The sequence below is a fragment of the Centruroides vittatus genome, unplaced genomic scaffold, assembly GCF_030686945.1.
Source record: "Centruroides vittatus isolate TY-2023 unplaced genomic scaffold, ASM3068694v2 contig_936, whole genome shotgun sequence".
In the NCBI taxonomy this organism is placed as follows: Eukaryota; Metazoa; Arthropoda; class Arachnida; order Scorpiones; family Buthidae; genus Centruroides; species Centruroides vittatus.
In genome coordinates this window covers 464,217-491,108 of record NW_027122621.1, presented here as the reverse complement: position 1 = coordinate 491,108, position 26,892 = coordinate 464,217, and the positions used below count along the sequence as shown (strand labels likewise).

Here is a 26,892-nt window from a genome sequence, read left to right as displayed (position 1 = left end):
GCTGGTGATCGAAGTACAGGACAAGAACGAGGTCTTCAGGTGTGATGTAGTTGGAGTTGACAGAAGTAGACGGATTACTTTTGGCGAGGGCGTCGACTTTTTCGTTGATTCCGGTGCCTAGATGGGCCGGAGTCCAAACGAGGTGTAAGTGTTTGCCTTGGCAGTAGTGGGTGTAGAGGCGCTCGTGAATGCTTCGAATGATGGTAGGGGAGTTGACATTATAGTTAATCAAGGTGGAGAGGATAGATTTGGAATCTGTGCAGATGACGGCATTGTCACAAGAGGTAGTGGCATAAGAGATTGCCTGCAGGATGGCATAACCCTCGGCTGTAAAGATAGGAGGGTCAGGGTGGAGGGTGTAGTGGGTTGTGACGTTGTGAGTATCGTCGATATACGCAGCTGAAACTCTGTGGAGCGTTTTGGAGCCATCAGTGGCAATGAAAGTGAGGGAAGGATGATAATCGCGCCAGATCTTAAAAAAAGACGGATGCTGTCATTAGGGTTGTTTGTGCACTGGAAGTCGTAGTCTTCGAGAGAGATATGGTGATGAGTGTGAAGGCGGGTGTTGTCAGAGGGGAGATTGTTGGGCGAGATGGTGATGTTGTGGCGGGTGATCCAGTTGCGGGTGAAATGGTTGAGCGAAATTTTGACCAGAGTAACACTGTCTGGGTGGTGAATATGTAAAATTTCGTGGAAGAGACGGTCGTCGTTCGCTTTTTTTAGGTACTTGCTGTACTGTTTGGTGATGATTTTTTGGAAGCACAGTTCGATCGTGGTCCTTTTAGCTGCCCGGAGGGTAACAGTGTTGTTGGTTGTAAGAAGAAGACCCAGACATAATTTGAGGTACTGTGTTTGAACGGATTCGAGGATCTTGTGGGCGTGAGGGATGCAATGCAAGGAATTGTGTAGGTTATAATGCTACCGATGATGCTGTCGGCTATGGTGATGAAGTCTTTGGGGGCGCCACCGTGCTTCTTGCTGCAGAATATCTTGAAGATGTTAAGGAGACGATTGCATTTGTTGTGGATGTGATGGATATGGACCAGTGTAGTTGTGATGTGGATGCCGAGGAGATTGACCCTGCGGACAACGGGGAGGGTTTGACCATTAATGGAGAGGTTCTGAGTATTAAGAGGTTTATAGGGGATAGGGAGAATGGGGCACTTCTGAGGTTGGCAAGCAATTACGTTGTGATCGGCCCAACCCGCGAAGGAGTTGAGGAATCGCTTGGTGTGGTACTGCAGATCGGTAGGGGTGTTGGCGTGGATAATGGCTGTGATATCGTCGGCGTAGACGTAGATGTGTGTGTGTGTGTGTGTAGGTTTTCCAGATGGAAGACGTTGTGCACGAATAAGGAAGGGGAAAGGAAGATGAAGGGGGAGATGACACTGTCTTGTGGAATGCCTTTACAAAGAACGCGCTCAGAAGACAGGAGGCCACTCCATTTCGTTGCGTTGAGTCTATTGGTGAGGAAGTCCTGAAGCCGTAAGAGGGAGTTGCCTTTAAGGCCTTTCTGAATGGCTTTTTGAAGAAGAAGGTGATGCTTGATGGAGTCGTAGGCGTGGCAAATGTCTAAGGAGATGATGTTCAGACGTTGCATTGCGCAGTGTGTGGATGCGGTCATGAAATGGGTGAGGAGGTCTCTTGTGTCTTTGCCAGGTAGGCCACCAAGGTGTTTGTGGTTGAATCATTTTTTGGTGATGGCTAGACGGGTCTACCGTTGGAGGATCATTCTCTCCAGGGACTTGCAGACTGTAGACGTGAGGGCGATAGGCCGGTAGTTCGTAACATTTGATGAGTTCTTTTTGGGTTTACTGATGGGAATAATAGTGGTTTTCTTCATGTTGAGGGGAATTTTGCCTGTGGTCCAAATATAATTGAAGATAGTCAGGAGATGTGCTCTGTTGTACTGGCTAGCTTTTCGTAAGGCAGACATGGGTATGCCGTCTGTACCTGAGGGGTCGTGTTCCTCGCTTTTGGATGGCTACGTTCAACTCCTGGATCGAGAAAAGCGAATTGTAATCGACCTGGCCGATCGGGGCGTTGTCGATGGATGGGAGGCGGATGTCTAGGGTGATTTCAGAAGAGTGCGGAATGAAGTGGTGTGCGAATGCTTCTGCTTGGCTGTATGGGTTCGTTATGTTGTCTCCGTTGATTTTGAGGATGAAGTGAGCTGGTGGGGTGACGGAGGTCGCGCGTAGCTGGTGGATAATTTTCTAGACGTTGGTTTTATAATGCTGGCTATTGGCCCTACATTTCCAGTAGTCGCGTTTGCTCTCGAGAATTGTTTGTTGGAATGCAGCTTTGGCACGCTTGTAAGCCATCCAGTTCGTCACGTTAACGTTTTCGATGAATTTGTAGTACGAATGGCGTTTGCAGGCCAATTTCTTCCTACACTTGCTGGTCCACCAAGGTTGACTGGGGCGACCATGATGAGTCCCGGTGAAACAGGTTGCAAGACAAGACTGGTGGTGACTAACAAGGTCATAGTACGTCCAGTCGTTGCCCTCGGGCCAGATGTCGATGTGTAGGGAATGAATTGGATTGGCAGGGATGGTGAAGGGCTGCGACCCTTAACCATGGGGAAGTCAATGGCGATCATGCGATGCCTGCTGCCATGACTAAAGAAAAGGGGGTCCAGTGTGCGTGTGTAGCTAAAGAGGCTGAGACGAGGTTCAAGTCGATTGCAATGTTGAGGGTCAAGTCGATTGCTAAGGTTGTAATAGGTGGGTTGCCCGTTATTGAGAGACACAAGGTCAGAGCTGTTAATCAGATGGGCAAGATCAGATGGGCCTCTGGAATCGGCGGTGTCGTTGCCCCACAAATCATGATGAGTGTTGAAGTCGCCGCAGATGATAGTGGGGGCTTGGGGATGGGTGCCAAAAGGGTGTCGAAGGGAGGGTTCACACTGCGAGCGGCAGACTGGGGGGAAGTAAGCCTTAATGAGGTGGATGGGGATGGAGGTGTAGATGATGTGTTGAGTCAGCATCGACAACAGCGTCACTTCAACGTTGAAAAAAGAACGACTTTTAACGAACGTTGAGATCAGTGTTGAAAATTGGAATGTCCGGCTAGTAAAACTGATACAATTAGTAATGCACTCATAATGATATATTTAATTATAATTAACAAATTAATACATGTCTATAAATACTCGTAAATAATTTATTCTTGTAATTTACAAATTAAAAAAAAATTTGAAATGACGTCAGTCACGTTAGTATCAGTTGGAATATTTCTTCTGTAAAAGGTCGTGTTAGTCCGCCATTGCGGTTGATAGGGTTCGTCTGCGTCTACTGAACGAATAAATATTGAACAATGTCGTATATAATTGGAAGAGGATTGTTAAGCACAGTTAAGAGATCGTCATGCGTTGTTTCTTCGTGTAGAACAAAGAGTAAGAGGATATTCTACTTATTAATGTTAGTTGAAAAGCCAAAATAAATTGCATAAATAAATAATAAAATTTCAGTTTATAAGAGATCGGTATTAAAGTTTCAACGATTTTGAAGTTGAATTAATGCTAATTCCACTGTTAAGATCTGTAATAATGGGTAAAATTGCACATCTGAATGAGCAGTTTGTACCCCAAATTTTAAACTCCTCCTAAATGACCAAAAAAGTTTCTTTGAATTATTTACTTGTATGGGCATGATCTATAGCTCTGATAAGGTTCCAATCTCCATTCAGAGCTGCATTTCACCCAGTAGGATAGCTCTACAGTAAACTGTTGGTAGGAGTTCTAGGTATTTTCGTACATGTACACATATACAAATAAATGGCTCAAAACTAATTACTACCAATTTTTCAGCTTTGTTAAATTTTGTAACAATTTACAAAATATATGTACAGTACAAAGTATATTTTATGTATTTAAAGTGCCGATTTCAGCATTTGATGCAGTTGTTGAATCATCAAAGAAATCACCCCAGGCAATACCTTTGAGTAGCCCTGGTTTCATCCCCTATCTGCTAAAAGTAAAAGGTATGAGGCATTGGGATAATATGAATTGTGGGCTATTCCTGATTTTGCTTGTATCAAGTAGTCCTGCTTTGCCATGCAATTGGCTGAGTGGTAAAAAAAAAATGATATATCCAAGTTAATTTGTTCTAAATTTTGATATTACGACTTGAATTCAAAGTTTATCCTTCAAAGATACCGACAGATTCCCATTGCCTTGACTGTAATTGCCGAAAAAATTTTACCCATATTCTTGGCCGTTGAGAGCTTGTGTGGGGTAGATTGGGCCTGTTTTGACTCTTAGTGTGTTCCTTCAGCCTTCTAAACATGAAAAAATTAAATGTATTGTTGTAAAATGCAAAGTTAGTGTGTAGTGAAAAGAACCATGAGATATAAATAACAATTTTATATCAATTTTTGTGGGTGTTAGAAATATTTTTTATGAATTTTGTGTGTCTTTATTTGTCTATATGGAATAGTTATGTAATGTGTGCGACAATATAATTATTAGTTATTAATTAATATTTTGTTGAGACAAGATACTGGTATGGTGTTGGTTACACTGCTGACTTTGATTTTTTGTCCATTATAGACAGGTGTGACTGGCAATAGGATTAATTGGCAATATATAGGGAATGACATCCTGATCTATTTTGTCCATAAAAAATCAATGGGATCTGGACTGAATTCAAACCTGGATCCTTCATGATGATAAGGCTTAGATCTTATCTGACTGATTATTAATTATTATACTTTGTTAAAATTATGAAAATCAATAATAAATGTAAATAACACAGGTCTGCAAAAAAAATTCTTTTTCCAACTGCATGGGATATTTTTGCTGAATTATGTGTTTTAAAGAATGGAGATTCTAAAAATGACTTCCATAACATCCCATTACATATAGGTTTCTTCAAAACAAAAAACAAATTTTTGATAAAAACTCTTATTTATTACAATGAACTAAATATATTATATTTTCTTACAACTAATCAAAAAATTGTTTCTGATATTTATACACAATTTTAGGTCTACTCTTTTTTCTTATGAAACCTTTTCTTCTTCTCTTTGATGCTTCTCCGAACTCATTTCCGATTTCCTTTTCTGGTATCCAGATTGAGCTTCCAACAGTAGTCAGCTAACATACTGACATCCCATTTTCCTTGGTAACATCTCTTGATATCACGGACATGCTGGTGAAATTTTTCACCCTGTTTTTCGCTGTAGGTTCCCAAGTTTTTGGGAAAATAGTCAATATGGGAGTGTAAGAAATGAACTTTTAAGCTCATCTTGCATCCTTGAGCTTTGTAGCTGCCAGCATGTGTTGTACAATGATTTTATAGTCAGGGGCCTTAGTATTCCCCAAAAACTTATGCACTACATTTTTGAAAGAGTCTCATGCTTCTTTTTCCTTTTCTCCCATTGTTTCTAAAAAGAGGGGATCAAATAAAAGGTTTCTTATGTCGGGGCCAGAGAAAACTCCCTCTTTTAACCTGGCTTCAGACAGTTTTGGGAACTTGGAACACAGATATCTGAACCAATCCCCATCTCTTGGCAGTGATTTGACAAACTGCTTTATGAGCCCCAATTTAATATGAAGAGGTGGTAATAGCTATGTCCTTAGTCACTAGTACTTTCAGTTATATTCTTACCTTGTACATCAACAATCATGTCAAGAAGCAAATCTTTATTCTCTGGCAAGATAGCTGGGACTGTGACACCACTGGTAGGCTCATCTACACTTTCATCCTCAAGGTTGACACTACTGCAATTCTTTGCCACTTTTATCCTAGTTACACCCTGACTTAGTTACTTACAAGACATGGCAACTTTAAGCAATACTTCCATAGATTTAACCTTGAGGACAATCCACAATGCAATTGTGGTATTCAGGAGGACCAAACTCCACTTCCCTTAGTTTTTCGCTGTAATAGGTACAATCACATTAGGGATAGCTTAGTGAGAGCTGCTATTCTCGAAGGATACAACTGGCCTTGTAACCTGCACCAACTCATTTACACATGTACAATGTTCCATCATCTACTTGCATTCATATCCCTTAGTGGAGCTCTCGAGAGCACTGACTCCAGAGACACAGATGGCAATTAGCTTTCCTTTGCTTTGTTTCAACTGTCAGTTGTCAGTATATAGCTGCCTTTCAATTTTGTATTTTAATTCTTATTTTCCATCTTCTTTTTCAGTCTAAATTTAGTTAGTCCTAGTTGTAAGTTAGTTTAGGGACTCTTAGCTTGGTTTCCAGTTAAGTTAAATTAGATTAGGGTTCGTTAACTTTAGTCGTCTAGTTAGGTTTATCCTAGGTTATGGTAAATTAGTTTAGTTAGTAAGTTAATGTTTAAAAAATAAATAAATAATTAAAAAAAATAATAAACAAAAAAATTAATAATAATAAAATTTCGGGTCTTGCTCGTTTGTCATTGTGTTCGTTTGCTTTTCGCGCTGTCTGTCTAGCTGTTAAGTAGTATTAAGATTTGCAATCACATTTAGTTTTATTAGTATTAATAGATATAAGTCTTCCTACTAACAGCCACTTCGCACTAACTTTTTCACTTAGCTATTTGTGGTGGCACTCAATTATTGGTGTTCGCTACGCTCAGGTTTTCTTTTCGACCCTTTGGGGACCACAGCCTTGTAGCCTAAAAACTGCATGCCAACATCAAACATAGAAGGTACAGTAGCCATGTATGCTGTTCAGAGGGATCCTATCTTTTCTCTACTGTCTATCTCCTCTTCCCCCTTCTTCTCCTCCCCTTTTCCTTGCCCTCTTTTCTGCCTCATGTATGGCCAATGTCTTTCTTGTATGTATGTATATAATTGTTCCTTTTTTTTATTTTTGGAGCATCTTACAGTGTATTTACAGTTCTAGCTTTTGTATTGCCATTTTTTGCATTTTGAACAATCAGAGACTACACAAGATTTTACAGTTTCCTTTATTTTCATATTTCTGACTGAACAAATACCCAAAGCAGCAAAAAATTTGCAAGTTCATTCTAACAATATTTGCTGAATGCTAGCTGTTTGTAAATTTATTGCCTCCGAGGAATAATGCTTTCATGTATATATGGAGATGCCTGTTACAGTGATCGAACCAATTTTTTATGTAAATCATATCTCAAGTAGAGTACTTTATTTATTAAATGAAGTTCATTTCAGTTGCAAATGAGTTCAGTTTTTTATCATTTATAACAACCTTGAATGGGGTGCATGTGTATTTATTGCCACAGGGAACATAGAATTATGATAATTCAAACTATTTTAATAAAAACTCCAGGATGATAAGTATAATTAAAATATATGAAAAATAGAAGAAATACTAAAATAAAGTTTTCACATTTCATTTTTTTCTACACCTCAGAAACATAAAGGGAATTTTTAGTTTTGTATGTTGATGTGGATGAAAACCTCAAGATAAATGTTTATTCTAATGTAAGATTTTGTCTTATTCCAGAGGTGTAGAAAGGAATAAAATGTGAAGACAATTTAATTTAGTGTTTTTCATATTTTTTGTGAATTTTATTAAAACAAAAGATCTTAATACTTTTGGAATCTACTTTCAAGAAAGTCGAAAGGCCCGATGCAGGCATCGGGGCATATTATACTGTAAAAATATAAAATAAATATAATTTATATTGTTAATTTAAATAATAGCTAGGGGTGCCCCTAGTAGCTGTTTTTGGCATACCGTCACAGAGAGACAGAGACTGTCCATTTTTTCTGCTTTATATAGTAGATTTTAAGAAAGTAAAAATTATAATTTTATAGAATATTATAACATTTTAAGATGATGTAATTTTCTATTTCTCTATTTTAAAAATTAACTTCACTTTCTAGAAGTATAAGCAATAATCATATTTCAAGTTATGCTTTATTACTATGAGATGAATGTGTCTTTATGATTGTTATTTTTAAAACTATGTTGTATTACTAACATGGAAAGTTGTGTGTGAAATTGTTGGGAGTTTTTTTTATTCAAGTTAGAATAAAATAAATTTAGTTAACTTTTTCAGCTAGTAGAGAACATGTCTTTATAACACATGAAATGTAAAGGTTGTATAAAAGAGCATAAATCACTCATTTTTTGCAATTTATTACTTTCTAAATATCAAAATAATCTATTAACTTTTTTAGTAATGTTCAACGATCCAATTGAACATGCCACTGGATTAGAGAAGAAAGAATTATTAGCAATTCAGAGTGGAAATGAAGTGAGTAATGGCAAATATATTTACATTGGTTAAAAATAGATAAAAACAAGATACAGTAGAGCACCGTTTATCCGAAAACCGGTCAACCGAAAGCGTTCCAGTCGGACTGTGTCATGCTGAATCAAACGTTTTTGATACTAGATTAACTTCTAAAATATAATTTTTTTGTTTTTATATTTTTCAATATATTTATTTTGTTTGTACAAAATAAAGAAATAATTTTTAACGATACAATAGCCTCGATTATTATTATAAAAATTTTCGTTAGGCTTAAAATCGACAAAAATTCAACACAAAGTGATATGCAACGGAGAAAAATTTCAACATTGGATAGGTTAATATATTTTTTCGTACATAATCAGTTATCTGAACAACCCCAGTCCCCAATTGATTCGGATAAACAATGCTCTACTGTAATTTATTTCTATATTATCTTTAAACAAACAGTAATTTAAATATGAATTTATCATATAAGAAATGTAATTTGCACCTTTTAAGTAATTAAATTTGCTTCAGAAAATTCAATTGTTGAGGAAAAATTATTGGTTATTCATACCTATACACTCAAACCTGTTTTTGTGCGATTTTTTATACGTGCAATGTGTTTTGTGCAATTATTTTTGTGCAGTATACTAATTTGATTGAAATTCATATACTGCACACAAACAATCACACAAAACAAATTGCACAAAAAAAATCGCACAAAAACAGGTTTGAGTGTATATTTGAATATATTACCAATTTTGCAACTTTTTTGCATAGTTTTTAAAAAACTACTTTTAGTAAATAATTTTACTAAATACAGTAGAGCAGGGGTGAGCAACCTTTTTAATCAACGGGTTAATTTAAATTTTAAAATTTTTTGGTGGGCCACACATAAAGTAATACTTATTAATAATTTACAAAATTTTATTTATAATAAACATTAGAATAAAAAAGTATAAAATTTAAAAAAAAGTAAAGATTTCATATACAAATTTTAATGCATAATAAAAACAAACAAGAAAAGAACAGAAAAATGAATTTACTTGAAACTTTTAATGAGAAATTTGGCAGTTTTTTCGATACAAGCTGATCAATATCAGCCAGAATTGATGAGGTAGCTACACGTATGCCGCTTACTAATCGTGCATCACTCAGTCTTGATCGGTGGTCATTTTTGATTAATTTCATGGTTGAAAATAATTGTTCGCAAACATACGTACTTCCGAACAGAGACATCATTTGCTTTGCATTTTTTGTCAAAAGCGGAAATTTCTCAGGCCTCACATAAGATTTATAAAAATTTTCGATGTTTACTGAGAAAAATACATTTTTTAAATCGGTATTATTCTGCATGTCAATCACTTTCATTTGAAAGTCTTCGAGAACTGTATCCACATCGATATTAAATAGCGAGGAAAACATTTTGATGGAAACCGCTGTCTTCTCAGCTTTGAACATTTGGAATCGAAATTGAAATTCATTGATTAAAATGTCTATATATTGTGCGTATTTTTGAGTAGTAGTAACGTTTTCTTTTTCTAAATGTGGAAAGTGAGACACATTATTCTGCAAAAGATGCTGTTTCCATAATTTTAATTTGCGCTCAAAGCCCTGAATTTTATCATACAAATTGTAAATAAACTGTCCTTTGCTTTGAAGTTCCACATTAAGATCATTGAGATGCTGAGTCATGTCGATAAGAAACCCAAAATCGTACATCCATTTTTTATTACCAAAATGAGGAAAGGCATATCCCTTCATATCCAAGAACAATTGTATTTCGCTTTTTAAGTTGTATACTCTTTTTAGCATTGCACCTCTACTAAGCCAACGTAGTTCGGTATTAAAAACCACATCGCCATATTCAGTTTCTAAATCTTCCAGGAATTCTTTAAATTCATGGTGAACTTTATAAAAAACAACGCGCGCGACTTTATAAAATTGATTAGTTTAATTATTGGTACTGTGACATTTGGCAAACTCCATCTTTTCGCGCACAAATTTTCCTGGTGAATTATGCAGTGGTTAACGAATATTTCCCTTCCTGTGACCTCCTTAATGTCTTGAAATAGCCTTCCCGATACTCCTACCTCCGTGCTTTGACATTGCTCGTGCTCCATCTGTCGATACATCAATAATCTTTTCTAATGAAATTGAAAAATTTTCCAACACAGACTTTAGTTCATCGTATAAGTCTTTGCCGGTTGTAGTCCCTTGCATTGGAATCAGTGAACACAATTCTTCGGTAATATTAAATTTGGTGTCAATACCACGTAAAAATATAGCCAGTTGTGCTGTATCGCTAATATCGCAACTCTCATCAAGTGCCAAAGAACAGTATTCGAATTTTGCAATGCGTTCACGAAGCGTTGTTGCTATGTTCTCGGACAAGTCTTCAATTCTCCTTGCAATGGTGAATCTTGATAAACTAATGTTTGAAATAATATTTATTTTATCAGGAAATGCTATTTCTGCAACAGCAGTCAGACATTCTTTTATCATCTCTCCATTCGCAAAGGGTTTCATTTTTTTTTTCCAATATTTGACTGACAACAAAACTAGCCTTTACTGCCGTATTTGATAAAATAGCTTGATTTTTAAAAATAGCCAGTTGGTTTCCCAAGTTTTTCTCCATTTGATTAAACTTATCTATTCAGAGTTGTCCTGTTAAGTTTTTATATTGTTGTTCATGTTTTGTATCGTAATGCCTTTTTATGTTATATTCTTTTAATGTCGACACAGTCTCTGAGCATATTAAGCATACAGCTTTATCTTTGACGAAAGTGAAAAAATAATCAAATTTCCACTTTTCTTGGAAATGCCTGTGCTCATCCGCAACCTTCCGTTTTTTTGTTTGCTTTTCCGACATGCTATTATGGATTAAAGATTTGAAAGTTAAAAAAATTTGTAGGAAAACTTAATTTTGAATAAAAAAAACTCTAATATTACCTTTTTGACAATAATATTGCACTCACGCCTTTCAAGAAACACAAGAATTGCTAAAATTGCTAGTTAACAGCTTACCAGTCTGACTGATTGTGTGACAGAAGCAAACACAAACAAGCACAGACACAGCGCGTTCGTATTGCATGTTTGAACAAGTCGCCAACAAGTGAGTAACTCGTCACAAAAAATTGTTTCGGTTTAGTATGTACTACCATTTTATTATAATTAATTTTATAACAATATATTGATGGGAGAAAGTCGATAAAATAAATTCAATTTTAGAAATGCTTGGCGGGCCGCATGTTGCTCATCCCTGCAGTAGAGCATCGATTATCCGATCCCCGATCAACCATCACATCAGTTAATCAACCGTGATCTAGTTGGCAAATTCAAATGCCGGCTAGTGATGTGGTGCTACAATATTTAGCTATGTCTTGGCTACTTTAATATTATTTTTGTTAAATTTTTGCATGTTTTAGCTTGTAACACTGGCTTGACCATGAAAGGGAGGCCAGTATTTATTTTGTGCAAAATAAAGAAATAATTTTCAACGATACAATAGCGACGATTATTATTTTTTAAAAAAATTGTTAGGCTTAACATCAATGATAATTCAACGCGAAGTAGGTTAACAGCGATATACTAATTACATGGGATATACTAATATATTATACTAAAAATGTATTTTTTCATACTTTTCAGTTATCCGTTTTTTCAGTTATCCGATCAACTCCAGTCCCCAATTGAGTTGGATAATCGATGCTCTACTGTATATTTAAGAAATGTCAATATGTAGTTCAAAACTTTCATGTTGTTATAAATATTTTTCATCTGTAATGCTGAGTCAGTTATCAGTGTAAGGATGATATCCCAAAGGATGATTCAAATTATCTCTTGATAGTTTCCTTTAACTTTCATTAGCAGTTTTGTACTTTAATTTGAGAAGTTTACTGAAAAATTTTATCTTTATCTTGAAATGCATCTTATAAAAAATAGTCAGAGAGGAAATTTTGAGAGTGCAAAACTTATCTTTTATCTTTGAAAAATGAAATATTATTTATATTGGAGTTTGCATAAATTTTATTCTTTTTAAGATGTACAATATCAAAAAATTTTGAAAAATTTTATTAGGAGACACACAATAAATCTGAATAAAGATTTTATATTAACTATGCAATTTTTCATCAACTGTAATAAATATTTTAAATTTAAGGAAAGGAATTTTTGAATTCATTATTATTATTATGAATGAATGTAAATCTTTCAAAATTGACTTCACATATCCGATACTTTTAGAATTATATCCTTATGATTAGATAGATGAAATAACAAAATATTTACTTTCATATACGAGTAATCCCAAAAGTAAGGTCTCCTATTTTTTAAAAATACAAAGAATCTTTTATTTTCAATAAACTTCATATCATTTTAAAGCTTGAACATTTATCTATTTTTCTACATAATTGCCATTTCAGTCGATGAAATTTTGTAGGCATTGTGGCAGTTTTTCTAAGTCCATGTCATACCAGCTTGCCGCCATGTCGTGGAACCCATCTAACGCACACTTTTCGATATTGCAACTTTTCCATTAAAATCCTATGAATGATGCTTCAAGAAACCCCAAGAACCAAAATGCACAGATCATCCAAAGTGATTTGCCGATCTTCATGCATGATTTGCTCAGTCATTGCGATTGTCTCATCGGAAATTGACGATTTCCCATTTCTTTCTTTGTCATAAATTTCAGTACTTTCAGATGCAAAATCCCCACACCACTTCAGGACATTTTTGACATCTATGCACGACTAGCCATACACTTCCGTCAATTGGTGATGAATTTCAATCGGTTTAACACGACATGGCGGCTAGCTGGTATGCTTGGTATGACATGGGCATACAAAAATTGCCACAGCGCCTACAAAAATGCATCGACCGAAATGGCGATTATGTAGAAAAATAGATAAATGTTCAAGCCTTAAAATGATATGAACATTATTGAAAATTAAAGTTTCTTTGTATTTTTTAAAAAATAAGAGACCTTACTTATGGGATTACCCTCATAATTTGTTTTATGTGATTAGTGAATAACTGAATTTTTAGGATCCCTTCAATATGCGTGTATATAAGAGAGGTCCTGGAACAAAAGATAAGCCTACAGAAATTCCTTCGATGTTGGACAAGAGATTGATTGGTTGTATATGTAAGTATTTTACACTTTATTCCTTCCTTTATAAAATTTATTTGCAAATGGAAATATAGATCAAATTTTCTGATATTTGGGTACTTTATTTAAATGGTTTTTAATCTAAATCTTTCAAATATGCTATTGACTTTTTTAATTTGTTTAGAAGAAACACAAATATTCATTTTTATTTTTTCTTTTTAACTGTTAGAAAATTATTCCACTCTATATGCAGAATAATTTTGCCAACTTGATTATTAATTTTAATCAGTTTTTCTGTTTAATAAACCAAGTAGTTAATATGACAAATTGGATTGCTGTTAAATTGTTTTACCAAGTTAGATTCTGAATATTTAAAATTGATATATACAGTATAACTTCAGTATCTTGAGTTATACTCAGTGTACTGGTTAACTTATAGTTTGGTATCCACATCAGTGATTTTGCCATGCCAAGTTAACAGATAATCACATTTGTTCGTTGTGATTTGTTGCACAGTTGACATACAGTATGAAATTCACACTTCATTCATACACTATCTAGCGGGAAGAAAGGAGAATAAATCAAAGATAGATGATTGTGATCATCTCAGCAACATACAGTAGCAGATACAAGGTGAGTGCTGCATGGAATTAAGTCCTCCCATTGACAAAAAACAAAATTTATTTGTGGAAAATTACAAACTTATTCTATTAATTTTTCATTAATGTGCCAGTCTACTGAGCCATTTTATAGAAAATGACATCATCCGATGGCAGTTACTCACTGATGGTTGGCTGCATCTGATTCATACAATAAAAAAGTTTATTCCAATCAAGTATCCAATTCGAACATAACCATGTGATTTTGATACTCAGTTTATTTAGGTCTTATGCACAATGTTTAAAACATTCATATCACATAGTAAAATTGTTAATGTAGATACTCAGCTTAATAATCCAGATAAGTTGACATTTCTTTGGAATTTGACCAGAAAAGCTTAATTTGACATTACCAACAGAAGACTTAAGTTGATATTCATTCATCTAATGTTTGAAAAAGAAAGCATAACTAACCAGTACTATTCTTGTCAAAAATTGGTACAATATAGAAATAGTGAAATTAATACCTACTTCTGTGACCTTCCATTCTATGTTTTATTCTAGGTAGACAAAAAAGCATTTATTAGAACAATGATTTTTAACCAAAACACACAGCACAAGTTTAAAGTCAGGTGAATATTGCAGTACATTTTATTATTAAATAAACAAGTCAGAAACAGGTTGATTTACAGTTGACTAGCTTATTATGGAGTTAATTGAAGCTAAAATATAAAATTTTGTTCACATAAGCAATAGTAATACCTATTTAAACATCTCTAAGCCCAATAGTTATGTTAAAATGAAACACTATTAATACCAGTGAGTGATTTTCCAAACATGTAGTCCATCAACATTGCTTGTTGATCTTTTTTTATTATTTTAATTTTTTTAATGAAAATAAACCAAAACCTGGAAACAAAATTGATGAATTAAACAACTCTGAGATTCCAACATTTTAATAAAACTAATGTTTTTGAAAGTCATGGTGCTGCTTAAAAAAGAGAGACAAGAAGCAATCAAGTGCTAAAAAGAATGTTAATTTTCATAGCACTTGATTGCTTCTTGTCTCTCTTTTTTTGTTTGCTTTTTGGAATTAAGCACAGAACTGCTGTGGAGAACTTATCATACAGGAATATTTTTATTGATGGAAAAAGTAGATTTTATTTTGTATTTTTTAAAGGCAATACATTTCAGACATATGCCCTTCATCAATCCTTATTATGGTGACTGTGGAATAACTAAATATTTAAAAACTTAGAGTAAAACTCTAAAAGTGCAAAATAAAACTTACTAAAATATAGAAAATCCACAAATAAAAGGGGTGAAAACCAGTGGCATGCAGTGGCATTTCATGATAGGGATGCTGTGCCGTCCTGGATAGAATTATTGGAAGCCTTATAGGATATTTTGGCATGTAGCATCCATGAGATGAACCACATAAGGTTGGTGCTCTGTAAAGTGCATATGCGAATGCCTGTAATCTGGCTGCTTTACACGATTCAGATATTTTTGCTGTGGAAGCTATCCCGTATTCAACAATACAACACTCCATTGAGAATAGGCATATACGAATTTATATTCAAATCTACAATAGCAATCCTATCATTTTTTTTTTACATGTAGTGTAGAAATTTGTAATAAGATACATAATACAGTTATAATAAAATATTAATTTTAATTAATTCAAAATATGTTAAAATATGAAAATAGTCGCACGATGTGTGTTTATATTTTAGAAAATACAAGGAAAGTGGCACTTCCACAGCTTTCATGGACAGCATGCCACTGGTAAAAACACAAAATCTTTAAAGTAAACGAATAAAAACTGGTTAAAATATAAGGTGCAAAATGCTTCACTGTATGTTTTTCAGGTAGGCTGATTGTTATACACTATTCGCTTGTGCCAGTAAATATAGGTGGCATATGAGTTGACCAAAATGGCTGCCACAAAGGGTATAACGTGCTTGACAACGTACGAGAGTTACTTGTGTGTTGTCTTTTTAATAACTTTTCTCTCTGTAGTCAAAACGTTTTATTCGCATTTGTATCCGACATTAATCCTAGTTGATTTCGTAGTTGTTTATGTCACGATGATTATTACACTTTGTGACATTTTAGAATATGTGGCTGATCGATAAAGATGTCTTACAGAAGGAGAGGAAATACTAAAACTGATAGATGTGAAGTTATCCAGCTCTTTCTCAGCAAACAATTCACTTCAGTTTCACCACAGCTAATTTTGCTGAACTTAAAATTCTTTTATACAAATGTTTTCACTCTATCTAATATAGGCCATCGTCAGGTTTAATATTATAAATGTTCTAAAATGGAATGTACCGTTTAAGAATATTTTACATATTTAAAATTCAAAAAAATAATTTAACTTTAAAATAAATTGAAAGAAGTGTGTATATTAAATAAATAAATAAACAAATAAAACACAGAAAACAAAGCTAAGTAGAAAGAAATGATTTAAGGGTTTTTAAATGCCATTCTTTTTTCTATTATATATTTCCACGCTGTTGGAAGCGCATTAGCATCCATAGCATAGCATTTAGGCAACGGTTTTTCATTTTACTTTTATAAATTTCCACCTTTTCCATCTCCAACGCAATGGATGGAGAGTGCACCGTTTAAATGACTTTATCCTCTTCCCATTTTACAATCGCTCTTTCAGTCTGTGCCATAATTGCTAATAGTGTTGTGTCCTTTGTCAAAATTGTATGTATATTTTCGCAGACGTACCGCCAGGTTTCTTCTAGTCACACCACATAATCTTTTTCGATTCCTAACTGTTGATTTTCAAATGGAATTTTATATACCCCAGCTTTACCTTCCTTTTTTACGCTGTCTTTATCGTTCCGTAGCAAGCTACAGATATTAAGTGCTCTTTTATAGATCATTCTCGATTTTTATTAAAAAAAAGAGCATTTGATACAACGTTGACAAATGACACAACACAATATTATCAATTATGGCACAGACTGAACGAACGATTGTAAAATGGGAAGAGGCTAAAGTCATTTAAACGGTGCACTCTCCATCCATTGCGTTGGAGATGGAAAAAGTGGAAATTTATAAAAGTAAAATGAAAAACCGTTGCCTAAATGCTATGGATGCTAATGCGCTTCCAACAATGTGGAAATATATAATAGAAAAAAGAATGGCATTTAAAAACCCTTAAATCATTTCTTTCTACTTAACTTTGTTTTCTGTGTTTTATTTGTTTATTTATTTATTTAATATACACACTTCTTTCAATTTATTTTAAAGTTAAATTATTTTTTCGAATATATTATATATTTAAAATTCAAAACGGTACGTTTCATTTTGGAACATTTATAATATTAAACCTGACGATGGCCTATATTAGATAGGGTGAACACTTTCTATTCTAACAAACTACTTTATACCCATAGCAGCCGCCATTATGTAGTTCGCGCTAATACTGCTAGGTGTCAGATCTATTGTTGGCACAAGCAAATAGTGAAAAGAGAGAGGAGAGATGGGTTTACCATATTATACATAATAAGGATTGATGAGGGGCATATGACCTGAAATGCATTTCCTTTAAAAAATAGAAAATAAAATCTACTTTTTTCATCAATAAAAATGTTCATTTATGATAAGCACATAATTGCTAATGAGAACTTAATTCCAAAGAGGAAACATTTTTTCTTTTTTAGAAAGCAGCATCATGACCCTATTTTCTATTAAATTTTTGGTGGTAACCAAAATGATGATTATATTTGTTATTTTTTAACTGATACTATCTGATACAAGCATCCTCATATACAAGATGCTAACATACCAAGACAGTTATGGGCTCTAGTGCAACAGTTACTTACTTATAAGGCATCTTGAATAATATAGCACTATTGTCTGTATATAGCTAGATCTGCTACAGCTTCCTTTTTATTTAGATTGAACTTCTGAATTACAGTTGATTGCATAAAACTAATTTTCTTTTCTTTCGAATTTTAAAATTGTAGTTTTAATTTTTAAATTCATTTCACACTACATCTGGAATGGTTCCATGGCACACTGATCTCAATTGTTCTCAAAAGTCTATAACTTTTCATTAAGTGCTATGTGATGAGCTTTCTCTCTACATGTTTGTTTTTGGCCAGAAGTAGTATCACAAATGATATAAATCCTATCTTTGAAAATTAAAGTTGAAATTTTAAGATAGTCTGATGCACTAAAGGAATTTGTTGTTCCTCCATGACAGTATCTGTGTTTGTCTAGAATTAGCAAAAGATTTTGATGGCATTTGACTTATTAAATAATAATAAATAAATTTGTAAATGAAATTTTAATGATGTAGAAGTTAAAATACTTGTATTATTAGTTCAAGAGCATGCACCTTCTGCATCAGTCCCAGAGATTGAAGTAAAAGCAAACTTCCCACATCAGGAATTGAAAGTGAATGATTTAATGGACTACTATAAGCAGTAGATGATTAGATTATTTTGAACATTATGGTCTTGTTTTCTTATCTTCTATTTAGGATGAAAGTAGCTCTTATATTTAAGTCTGCAATATATTCACAACTGCTAAAATGTAAATGGAATCTTATGTTAAATCTAATGATTTATTATTGAGGAATACATCTTGATAACTTGATAACATATCAACCTATCAAGAAAAACATCATAGTGATTCATAGTAATAATCATATAACAAAATAGGAACTTTTTAGCAGTTGAATTTACTGTATTTATAACAAAATATTTACTGTATTTAAGCTATCCTGCACCTCTGGCACTTAGTCCCAAAAAATTTTTTACTATGTAGTGGGTGATCAATTAACGAACAAATTGGATAATGAACAATTTCGCAAATGATTTTTATGTTTGGACAACGAACACCTCACAGAACAAACAAGAGGAAGTGACATAAAATAATGAATACTGATTGGTCTTCTCTTGTCTTCAGGCAACAATTCAAAACTTTTCGGAACGCACAAGACGTCGACATTGATGCTCAACCCAGTATATACTGATCAAATAGTATTCCTCCAAACTTTGAAACTCTCCCTTGTAATTCCAGCTTTTTATTTTTCTGACAGAAACAATTCTTTTATAGTGTTCGAGTGGGCACTCGTTAAGTTTTGCATCTGTTTTTATTTTCAAAAGGTAGAGTATAATAGCATAGATAGAGCGTGGGCAGATGATGTCTGATGTTGCTGAGCAGTACGGCTCGAACAGGTCTACAGTAGGCTACAGTTCAATCTTATCTACGAAAGATGTGGTATAATCAAGAAGAATCAAGCAACTTAAGAAGTAATGGAAATCACATCTGAGAAATAAAGAACATTGAAGAACTCATAATGGAATCTGAAACTGATCTGATGACAGAAGAATGCCAAGAACTCTTGAATAAAGAACGCCAAGAAACTTGGCAAGATATGTTTTCTTCTGAAAAAAAGATTAATGCTGATATCTGCTATTAAACATCTTTTGAAGAAGTGGGAAGATGTCAGAACAATGTTCTTAGAATGGCATCCAAACCAGGTTGAGGTTAATAGGCTTAGGGATCTCTACAATTACAATGCTATTAATTACTTCTGAAAAATCCTGAAGAAGAGAGAAAAAGCAATCGACATTAAACAGATTCTTTAATCCCCACAAACGGAAAAAACATGACTAATAAAAATGCAAGACTATGTATGTATGTATGTATTTTTATTATTATATATTAATAAATATAGTAAGAAAGTATAGAATTTTTATTTTTTGGGGTCTCCAAAACAAATTAATCAAATTCCCATAAAAACCTATGGTAAATCGATAATTGGTTAATAAGCAATTCGGATAGTGAACAAAGTCTTGGAACAGATTATGTTCGTTAACTGATCACCCACTGTATTCTGGTTAAGAAATAAAATAAAATTAGAATGCCCACATTTATTTTTCAGAGAAACAGAGTGTCATTTACTACTAAAATATTCTGTCAATAATTATTATATGCAAAAGTGGAACAGCTATAGCAAAAAAAAAAAGCTCAACATCTTATATGTGAAGTTGTGATCTCTCATAAGCTAATGACTTTTCCAAATTGCCACTATACAAGTATTCATGATACTGCATATTATAATTGAAAAAATAATTTTACAAAAGTTGCATCTCATAAGCTGTAAAATATGGTAATACAGTAGAGCATCGATTATCCGACTCACTTGGGGACTGGGGTTGGTCGGATAACTGAAAAAAACGGATAACCGAAAAGTAATGAAAAAAATACATTATTAGTATAGTATATTAGTATATTCCATGTAATTAGTATATTGCTATTAACCTACGTGTTGAATTTGCATCGATGATTAAACCTTACAAAATTTTTTTTTTATATAATAATCGTCGCTATTGTATCGTTAAAAATTATTTCTTTATTTTGCACTGTATATACTGTGTATTCAATACACAGAAAAGTATTTGTTTTATATTTTGAAAAATATAAAACAAAAAAATATATATTCGGATTACATATTTTACATAAAGTAGGCCTATACATTAGAAAAAGAAGTCTAAAATTTTCTTTTGCTTCACAGCTGACTCTCGTTTTTTTGCCACTAAATCTCGCACGTTTTAAAAACAGCAATTGGATAGCTTCGTTAAATAAAATTAAGCCTCGTTTAAATATTGGCCTCCCTTTCATGATGCAGCCATGTTGCCAGCTAAAATACGCAAAAATTTAACAAAAATAATATCAAAGTAGCCAAGACATAACCAAATATTGTAGTGCCACATTACTAGTGGACATTTGAATTTGCCGACTAGAACATGGTCGGTTAACTGATGTGACGGTTGATCGGGGGTCAGATAATCGATGCTCTACTGTAATCTCAATTTTTGTCAAGTAAATTTAGAGGTATTTAATTTTAGCAGTACAAATGCTATACAAACAGTTGACTTGTTCTTTAAAGTTGAATCTGATGTTAAATATGTATACAAGATCTATTAAAAACACCCAATACATTTTTTTTTTTTTTTTTTTTTTTTTTTTTTTTTTTTTTTTTTTGATAACTTGAACATTTTATTGAGCATTGTTATTATTATTGTACAGGTTAATAATGCTTCAGCATCTTCCTGTGCCCTAACTTTTCTACTCCATTCTGTTCTGTCTCGACAATCCCCTTCTGTTAGTCCTTTGTTCTCCATGGCTTTTGTTACTTCCTCTATCCATGTAGTCTGCAGTCTTCCTCTCCTCCTCCTGCCTGCCAGAATCCATTTCAATATCTGTTGTGGTACTTTACCTTTTTCCATCCTCTGAACATGGCCATACCAGGTTAATTGTTTGTTAAGGATATAATCGACTATAGAGTTTTGATGATCCATTTTTTTCCTAATTTTTTCATTTCTTACTTTATCTAGTTTTGAACATTGAGTGGATCTTCTCAAAAAGGCCATTTCTGTGGATTCTAATTTAGATTTAAAGTTTGAATTTAATACCCACACTTTTGCTCCATATGTTATCACACTTAGAAGTAATGATTTATATATGTTTATTTTTGTTATTCTAAAGATTTGTTTATCCCATAAGATTCCATTTAACATTCTTATCATAGATCTTCCTTTCATAATTCTGTTCCTAATTTCAATTTCCGTACCTGACTAATGACTAATGACCATCATTAGTCATTTTTGTTCATAAATACAGTCTCCACTTTCTTTTTCAATGATCATGAATGCCTTGAAAATATCATCTTTGCAATTGTCAGCAAGTAATGTCTAAGAATTCTTAATTAATGCCTCCAGTGTGAGAAAATGCAAAATTGGATTCTGGTGTGACATTGATGTAGATTGTACATTTTCTTTTTGTTTATCTGTTATCATTTTATACATAAAAGTACATAAAATGTTAAGGCATTTTTATTAATATATTATTAAATATATTAATTATATATTAATAAATAAATCGACTCCTCCTCCTGGAAAAAAAAAATGAGTTCTCACCACACATGCGGAGTGAATTCATTTTTTAGATGGGGTGACGACTTAGCAGAGTGTGGGACAGCAAAAGTATGTTGACTTATCCAGTAGTGATGAGTTAAATGGTGTCGAGTAAACCAGAGTTTTTTAACATTAATGCCTATGTAAGTCAGCCGGGACTACTTAACTGATGGTGTCGAGTTATCCGGGTGACGACTTATGCTGAGTCAACTGTATATGTTAAATCATCATAATCATCAGCTATAACTAATTGGTCATCTGCAAATAATAATGTATATACAGTATTGTCTTCAACCATTAGACCCATACTACTACATTTTCTCTTCCATATTTCCATAGCCTTTTGAATGTAAATTTTAAATAATGTTGGGGAAATACAGCAACCTTGGTGTAAACCTTTAGTAACCAGAAATCCTTCAGATAATCTTGTTGTTATTTTAATTTTAACAATAAAGTTATGATATAATTTTTTAATATTTATTATTTTCCTATTTATTGTTGTGTTATCCAATACTTGCCGTAATTTTTTAATTGGTATACTATTGTATGCCTTTTCTAAGTCAATAAATAATAAATGTGGAGTTTGATTTCTAGCAACTTTTTTCTCGATTATTTGTCTAATACAGAAAATATGATCAAGTGTGGATCTTCCACTCCTAAAACCTGCTTGTTCCTCATTTTCCATATCTTTGTATTCCTCTTCTAAGTAATATTTTAATAATTTTCCATATATCCTGCTGAATAACAGTAACAGTAATAGCCTTGTAATTCTTACACTCATCTTTTTTGCCTTTTTTGTATATTGGTGACAGATATCCAACTTTCCAGTCTTGTGGGATATCATCATCTTTTATACATTGTTCCATTAAGTTTTTGCAAATTCTAAGTAACCTATCATATTCACACTTAATTAGCTCTGCTGGTATTTCACCAATGCCACTAGCTTTATTATTTTTTAAAGATTTAATTATACTTTCAAAAAGTTTCATATCTATCTGAATATAGTCATCTTTCACATCCTCATTCTGTATTATAAATCATATATTCATTTCTGTTTAAAGGTTATTAAAATAGCCCTCTCATTTATTTAGTGATATGTACTGAATAATATTGGTTCTCTTATTATCATTTCTTAAATTTTTCAAAATTTGCTGTGCTTCAGTATTTTGTCTTCCACCTATATAAGTTTGTATGGTATTACAAACTTTCTCCCAATTGTTATTCTTTTCTTGCAATACTTTTCTTCTAATAACAGCCTGAAGTTTCTTATACTCTATTTTATCTTCTATATTTTTTGTATTTAGCCATTTTAAATATAAATTTCTCTTATTTTTCACCAATTCTGCTATTTCTTCATTCCAATAATACATTTTTGTCTTACATGTTCTTGATTTAACTTCTAATGCTTCTTTAGCTGCTTGATGTATACTCTGCACTATATGATTGTATCAAAGTAGGTTTTTTCTAATTTATCATCTAGCCGTTTCTGATACAAAGTTGAGTACTTTCATTTTGTAAAGAGGTAGATTATATCTTGGAATTTGTAATTCTGTCTCTTCTAATTCATTATTGATACTACTGTCAACTTTAAAGTATGGAAAATTTATTTTACTATTAATCACACAATGATCACTTCCACAATCAATCCCTCTAAAAACTTTGACATCTTGGACTGATAGTGCAGTATTCTGTTTCACAATGATATAGTCCAATATTGATTTTGAATTCAACATGTCTTGATGTCAAGTGTATTTATCTATATCTTTATGTTGGAAATACCCATTTATTATTTTTAATGAGTTCTCCATACATGGTTCAATTAATCTTTCTCCATTATCAGTTATTATATCCTCTCCAAAACATCCAACTATTTGGTTCTTATGCTTTTTACAAATTTGGCCATTAAAATCCCCTGCCATTATAATTTCTCTATTGTTGCCAATATTATTTATTGTAATATTTAATTTCTCAAAAAATTCATCTTTAATTTATTTTCACTGTCACTTAAAGCCTATACAGTAGAGAGTCGTAAATCGGCACCCTGGTAATCGGAATCGCCGGTAATCGGCACGATTTTCAGTCGGACTGTGTCGTGCTGAATCAAACGTTTTTGATACTAAATTTACTTCTAAAGTATAATTTTCATGTTTTTATATTCTTCAATATATTTATTTTTGTTTGTACAAAATAAAGAAATAATTTTTAACGATACGATAGCCTCGATTATTATTATAAAAAATTTTCGTTTGGCTTAAAATCAACGAAAATTCAACATGAAGCGACACGCAATGGAGAAAAATTTGAACATCGGACAGGTTAATATATTTTTTCGTACATAGACCGTAATCGGAACAAATCCCTAATCTGAACAACCCCAGTCCCCAATTGATTCCGATTTTCGGTTCTCTACTGTATTTCCAAAATTTCTACCAAATAGAGTTAAATTAATTTTAATCATATTTTCATTTATTGCTTCCCAAGATGTAACATTTTTCTTCTATTTCATCAATATCAGAACAGAAACTCTTTTTGATCTAATATCTTTTGGTTCTCCACTGTAAAAATGTAGATATTTATCTTCTATAACCAATCCCTGTCCATTCTTTTTGGTTTCTGTTAATACAATAATATCCTGTTGTATTCTGTTTAATTTTGAGATAATTAGTCCCTTTTTATTATAAACACTTTGCACATTCCATGTTCCTATAATTATTGTTTTTTTCCATAGCCTTTGTTGTCATCCTGAATATCCAGCCTGCTTATTTCTGTTGGGTTTTTTTAGCTTTTAAGTTTTTTCCGAGAATGGGGGAGCTGGTCCCATGTCTCAACCTCCAATCTGTAGGTTGGGTGGGATTTTTAATCTAGGTTTACTCCTCTAGGAGAGTGGCTGTCACCACCTGCAAGTCCTTCCTAAAGTATTAATCTCACAAAACATTTAAAATACAGTATTTTCAAATTGTTGGAACAAATGGGCTTACCATTTGAAACTTTGAAATTCAAATTTTATTGAGCATTTATTTATTAAAAATAGGAAACAACTTTTACTTTCTGCTTTTAATGGAAGTATTTCAGAAGTCTAAAAACATGTTAATTAATATGACCATGTCAATTCTATCTCCTTAATCTTACCAAAATATTTCATTAAACACATTTTTGTAGATACAGAAAAATTTTTATCATTAAAGAATTCCTGGTTATTTCTAACAGTTCCTACAAATTAGATCAGAGTTGTTAAGATCTATAATCTTTAGTGTTTTTATAATTTATTATATATATATATAATATATAAATTTTTTTCCATTTAGGTCATGAAGATTCCACTCATATTAATTACATGTGGCTTCACATGGGCGATCCCAAACGTTGTGAGTGTGGTTACTGGTTCAAATTGGTACCGGGCAAGTTTCTGTGAAAATATCTCTAGATGCTAATTAAGAATATTTAGTTTGTAATCAGATTAGCCAATCAGATTCACGCTGTTTCCAATTGGAAGTACTCCAGAGAGCGATCCACCATGTACATTGATTACTTAAAATAAATATTTGAATTCTTCAAATGCCTTATTTCATTTCAAAATAAGCATTTTCAGCTTACTAACGTGAGCAAAATAAAAATGCTTCATTTTTAAACTGTAAATAAAATTTAAATTTCTATCCCCTTTTTTGCTTTCTTTTTGGGTTCAGAGGGTCTGAAAATGTGACATCAGACAGTTAACAGTCTTTCTTCCCGAACAGTGATATGAGAGGAGCGAAAGACCTGATCTGGCCTAACCTAAAGCTCAGTCCTTAACAATGGTTTGGGAAGAAAGGTCGAATGTCGCGTCCGGTGAGGAAACGTGTCAAGTTCAGGTGATCACAATCGGGAGTCAAATCCGTTGCTGTTGACCGAGTGTCACGTTTGGGAAACAAGTCCGTGGTCACATCCCGGTAAGAGACAGTCACGTTCCGACTAAAAAGTATCTAATCCAGTAAGAGTGTCGCATCCGGGTGAAGGAGGAAGAATTGGGGAAAATCGAAGAGGATCACTGCCTAAGCCAAGGGAACGACTTTGGCAGCTTTCTCCTCCTATTCCTCCCAGTTCCGACTTCCAGAAGGCACTGGCGTACCCGTGGCGAACGAAGAGGCAAAAAGCGAGAAAATAGGAAGTGACAACTCGAACGAGCTGTCATTTCCTAACAAGGTCTGTGGCCGGATGACCCCCGAAGGCCTTGGTCAAGTGCGACAGACCCAGAGTGTAGCGTTGCGTAATTCTGACTCCGGGAGGATGCCACGCCACACGCACTTGGGGAAGGTCTTCATCCGCTGCCTCTCGCCCGAGCCCCCGGCCCTCCAACGTCTCTTCGGGCGCGGTCAGATTCTGATAGACTCGTTCCGCGCCGTTGGAGGAACCTTCTTCCTTTGGAACCACTCCAACGTCGTCATTCTGTAAAAAAAGAAAATTTGCAATTAGTTGGGTGAAAACAAAAGCTTAAATTAGGTCGACGAGAAATGCAAAACGCTCACCGCAGCTCCCTTTTTAAATCTAAAACATTCCAATCGAAAACGCAAATGGCCGACCATGGATGGACGAGATGTCTTCTGGCAACGATTCTTCCGGGAATATTAAATAAATTCTTACGTCTAGGGTCAATATGGACTAATACTTGCCTCAAAAATCTTTCTTCTCAAAAGTCTTCTTTAGATTTAGCCAAACAGCAAAAAATCAACGCAATCGAAGAGCTCAACAAAAGCAAGTCCGACGCCAATCGTCATTTATTACGATTTTTTCGAATAAACGTTAAAAGACGCGTCAACAATGTTGGAATTTCGTAAAAATTAGAATAAAAAATAAATTTTAGTTTAGTTTTTAACGAATTAATTTACATATTTTTTTAAAATTTTGTTTCAGTCGTTTTCCTGTGTTCGCAATTTGATAAATTAATTATCTTCTGCATTTACATGGTGCAGAATGTCCATCGTCGAGAGCTCAGGGCCGGATTTACCAATTCCAGGGGCCCTTTGGGCATACAAAATTCGGTGGGGTCCCCCCCTTTACAGAGTAGGCAAATTTGATGATTTAGA

General features: G+C 33.6%; 1 protein-coding gene across 1 annotated transcript; it reads left to right on the top strand.

The window, feature by feature from the left end:
• Positions 1–3,230: 3,230 nt before the first annotated feature.
• On the top strand, positions 3,231–25,388 carry LOC136984888 (cytochrome c oxidase subunit 5B, mitochondrial-like). The gene is made up of 4 exons (XM_067282033.1): positions 3,231–3,397; positions 8,107–8,183; positions 13,215–13,314; positions 25,138–25,388. Exons 1-4 carry the CDS (start codon positions 3,319–3,321, stop codon positions 25,242–25,244), a joined length of 363 nt encoding a protein of 120 aa, XP_067138134.1. The 5' UTR covers positions 3,231–3,318; the 3' UTR covers positions 25,245–25,388.
• The last annotated feature ends 1,504 nt before the right edge of the window (positions 25,389–26,892 follow it).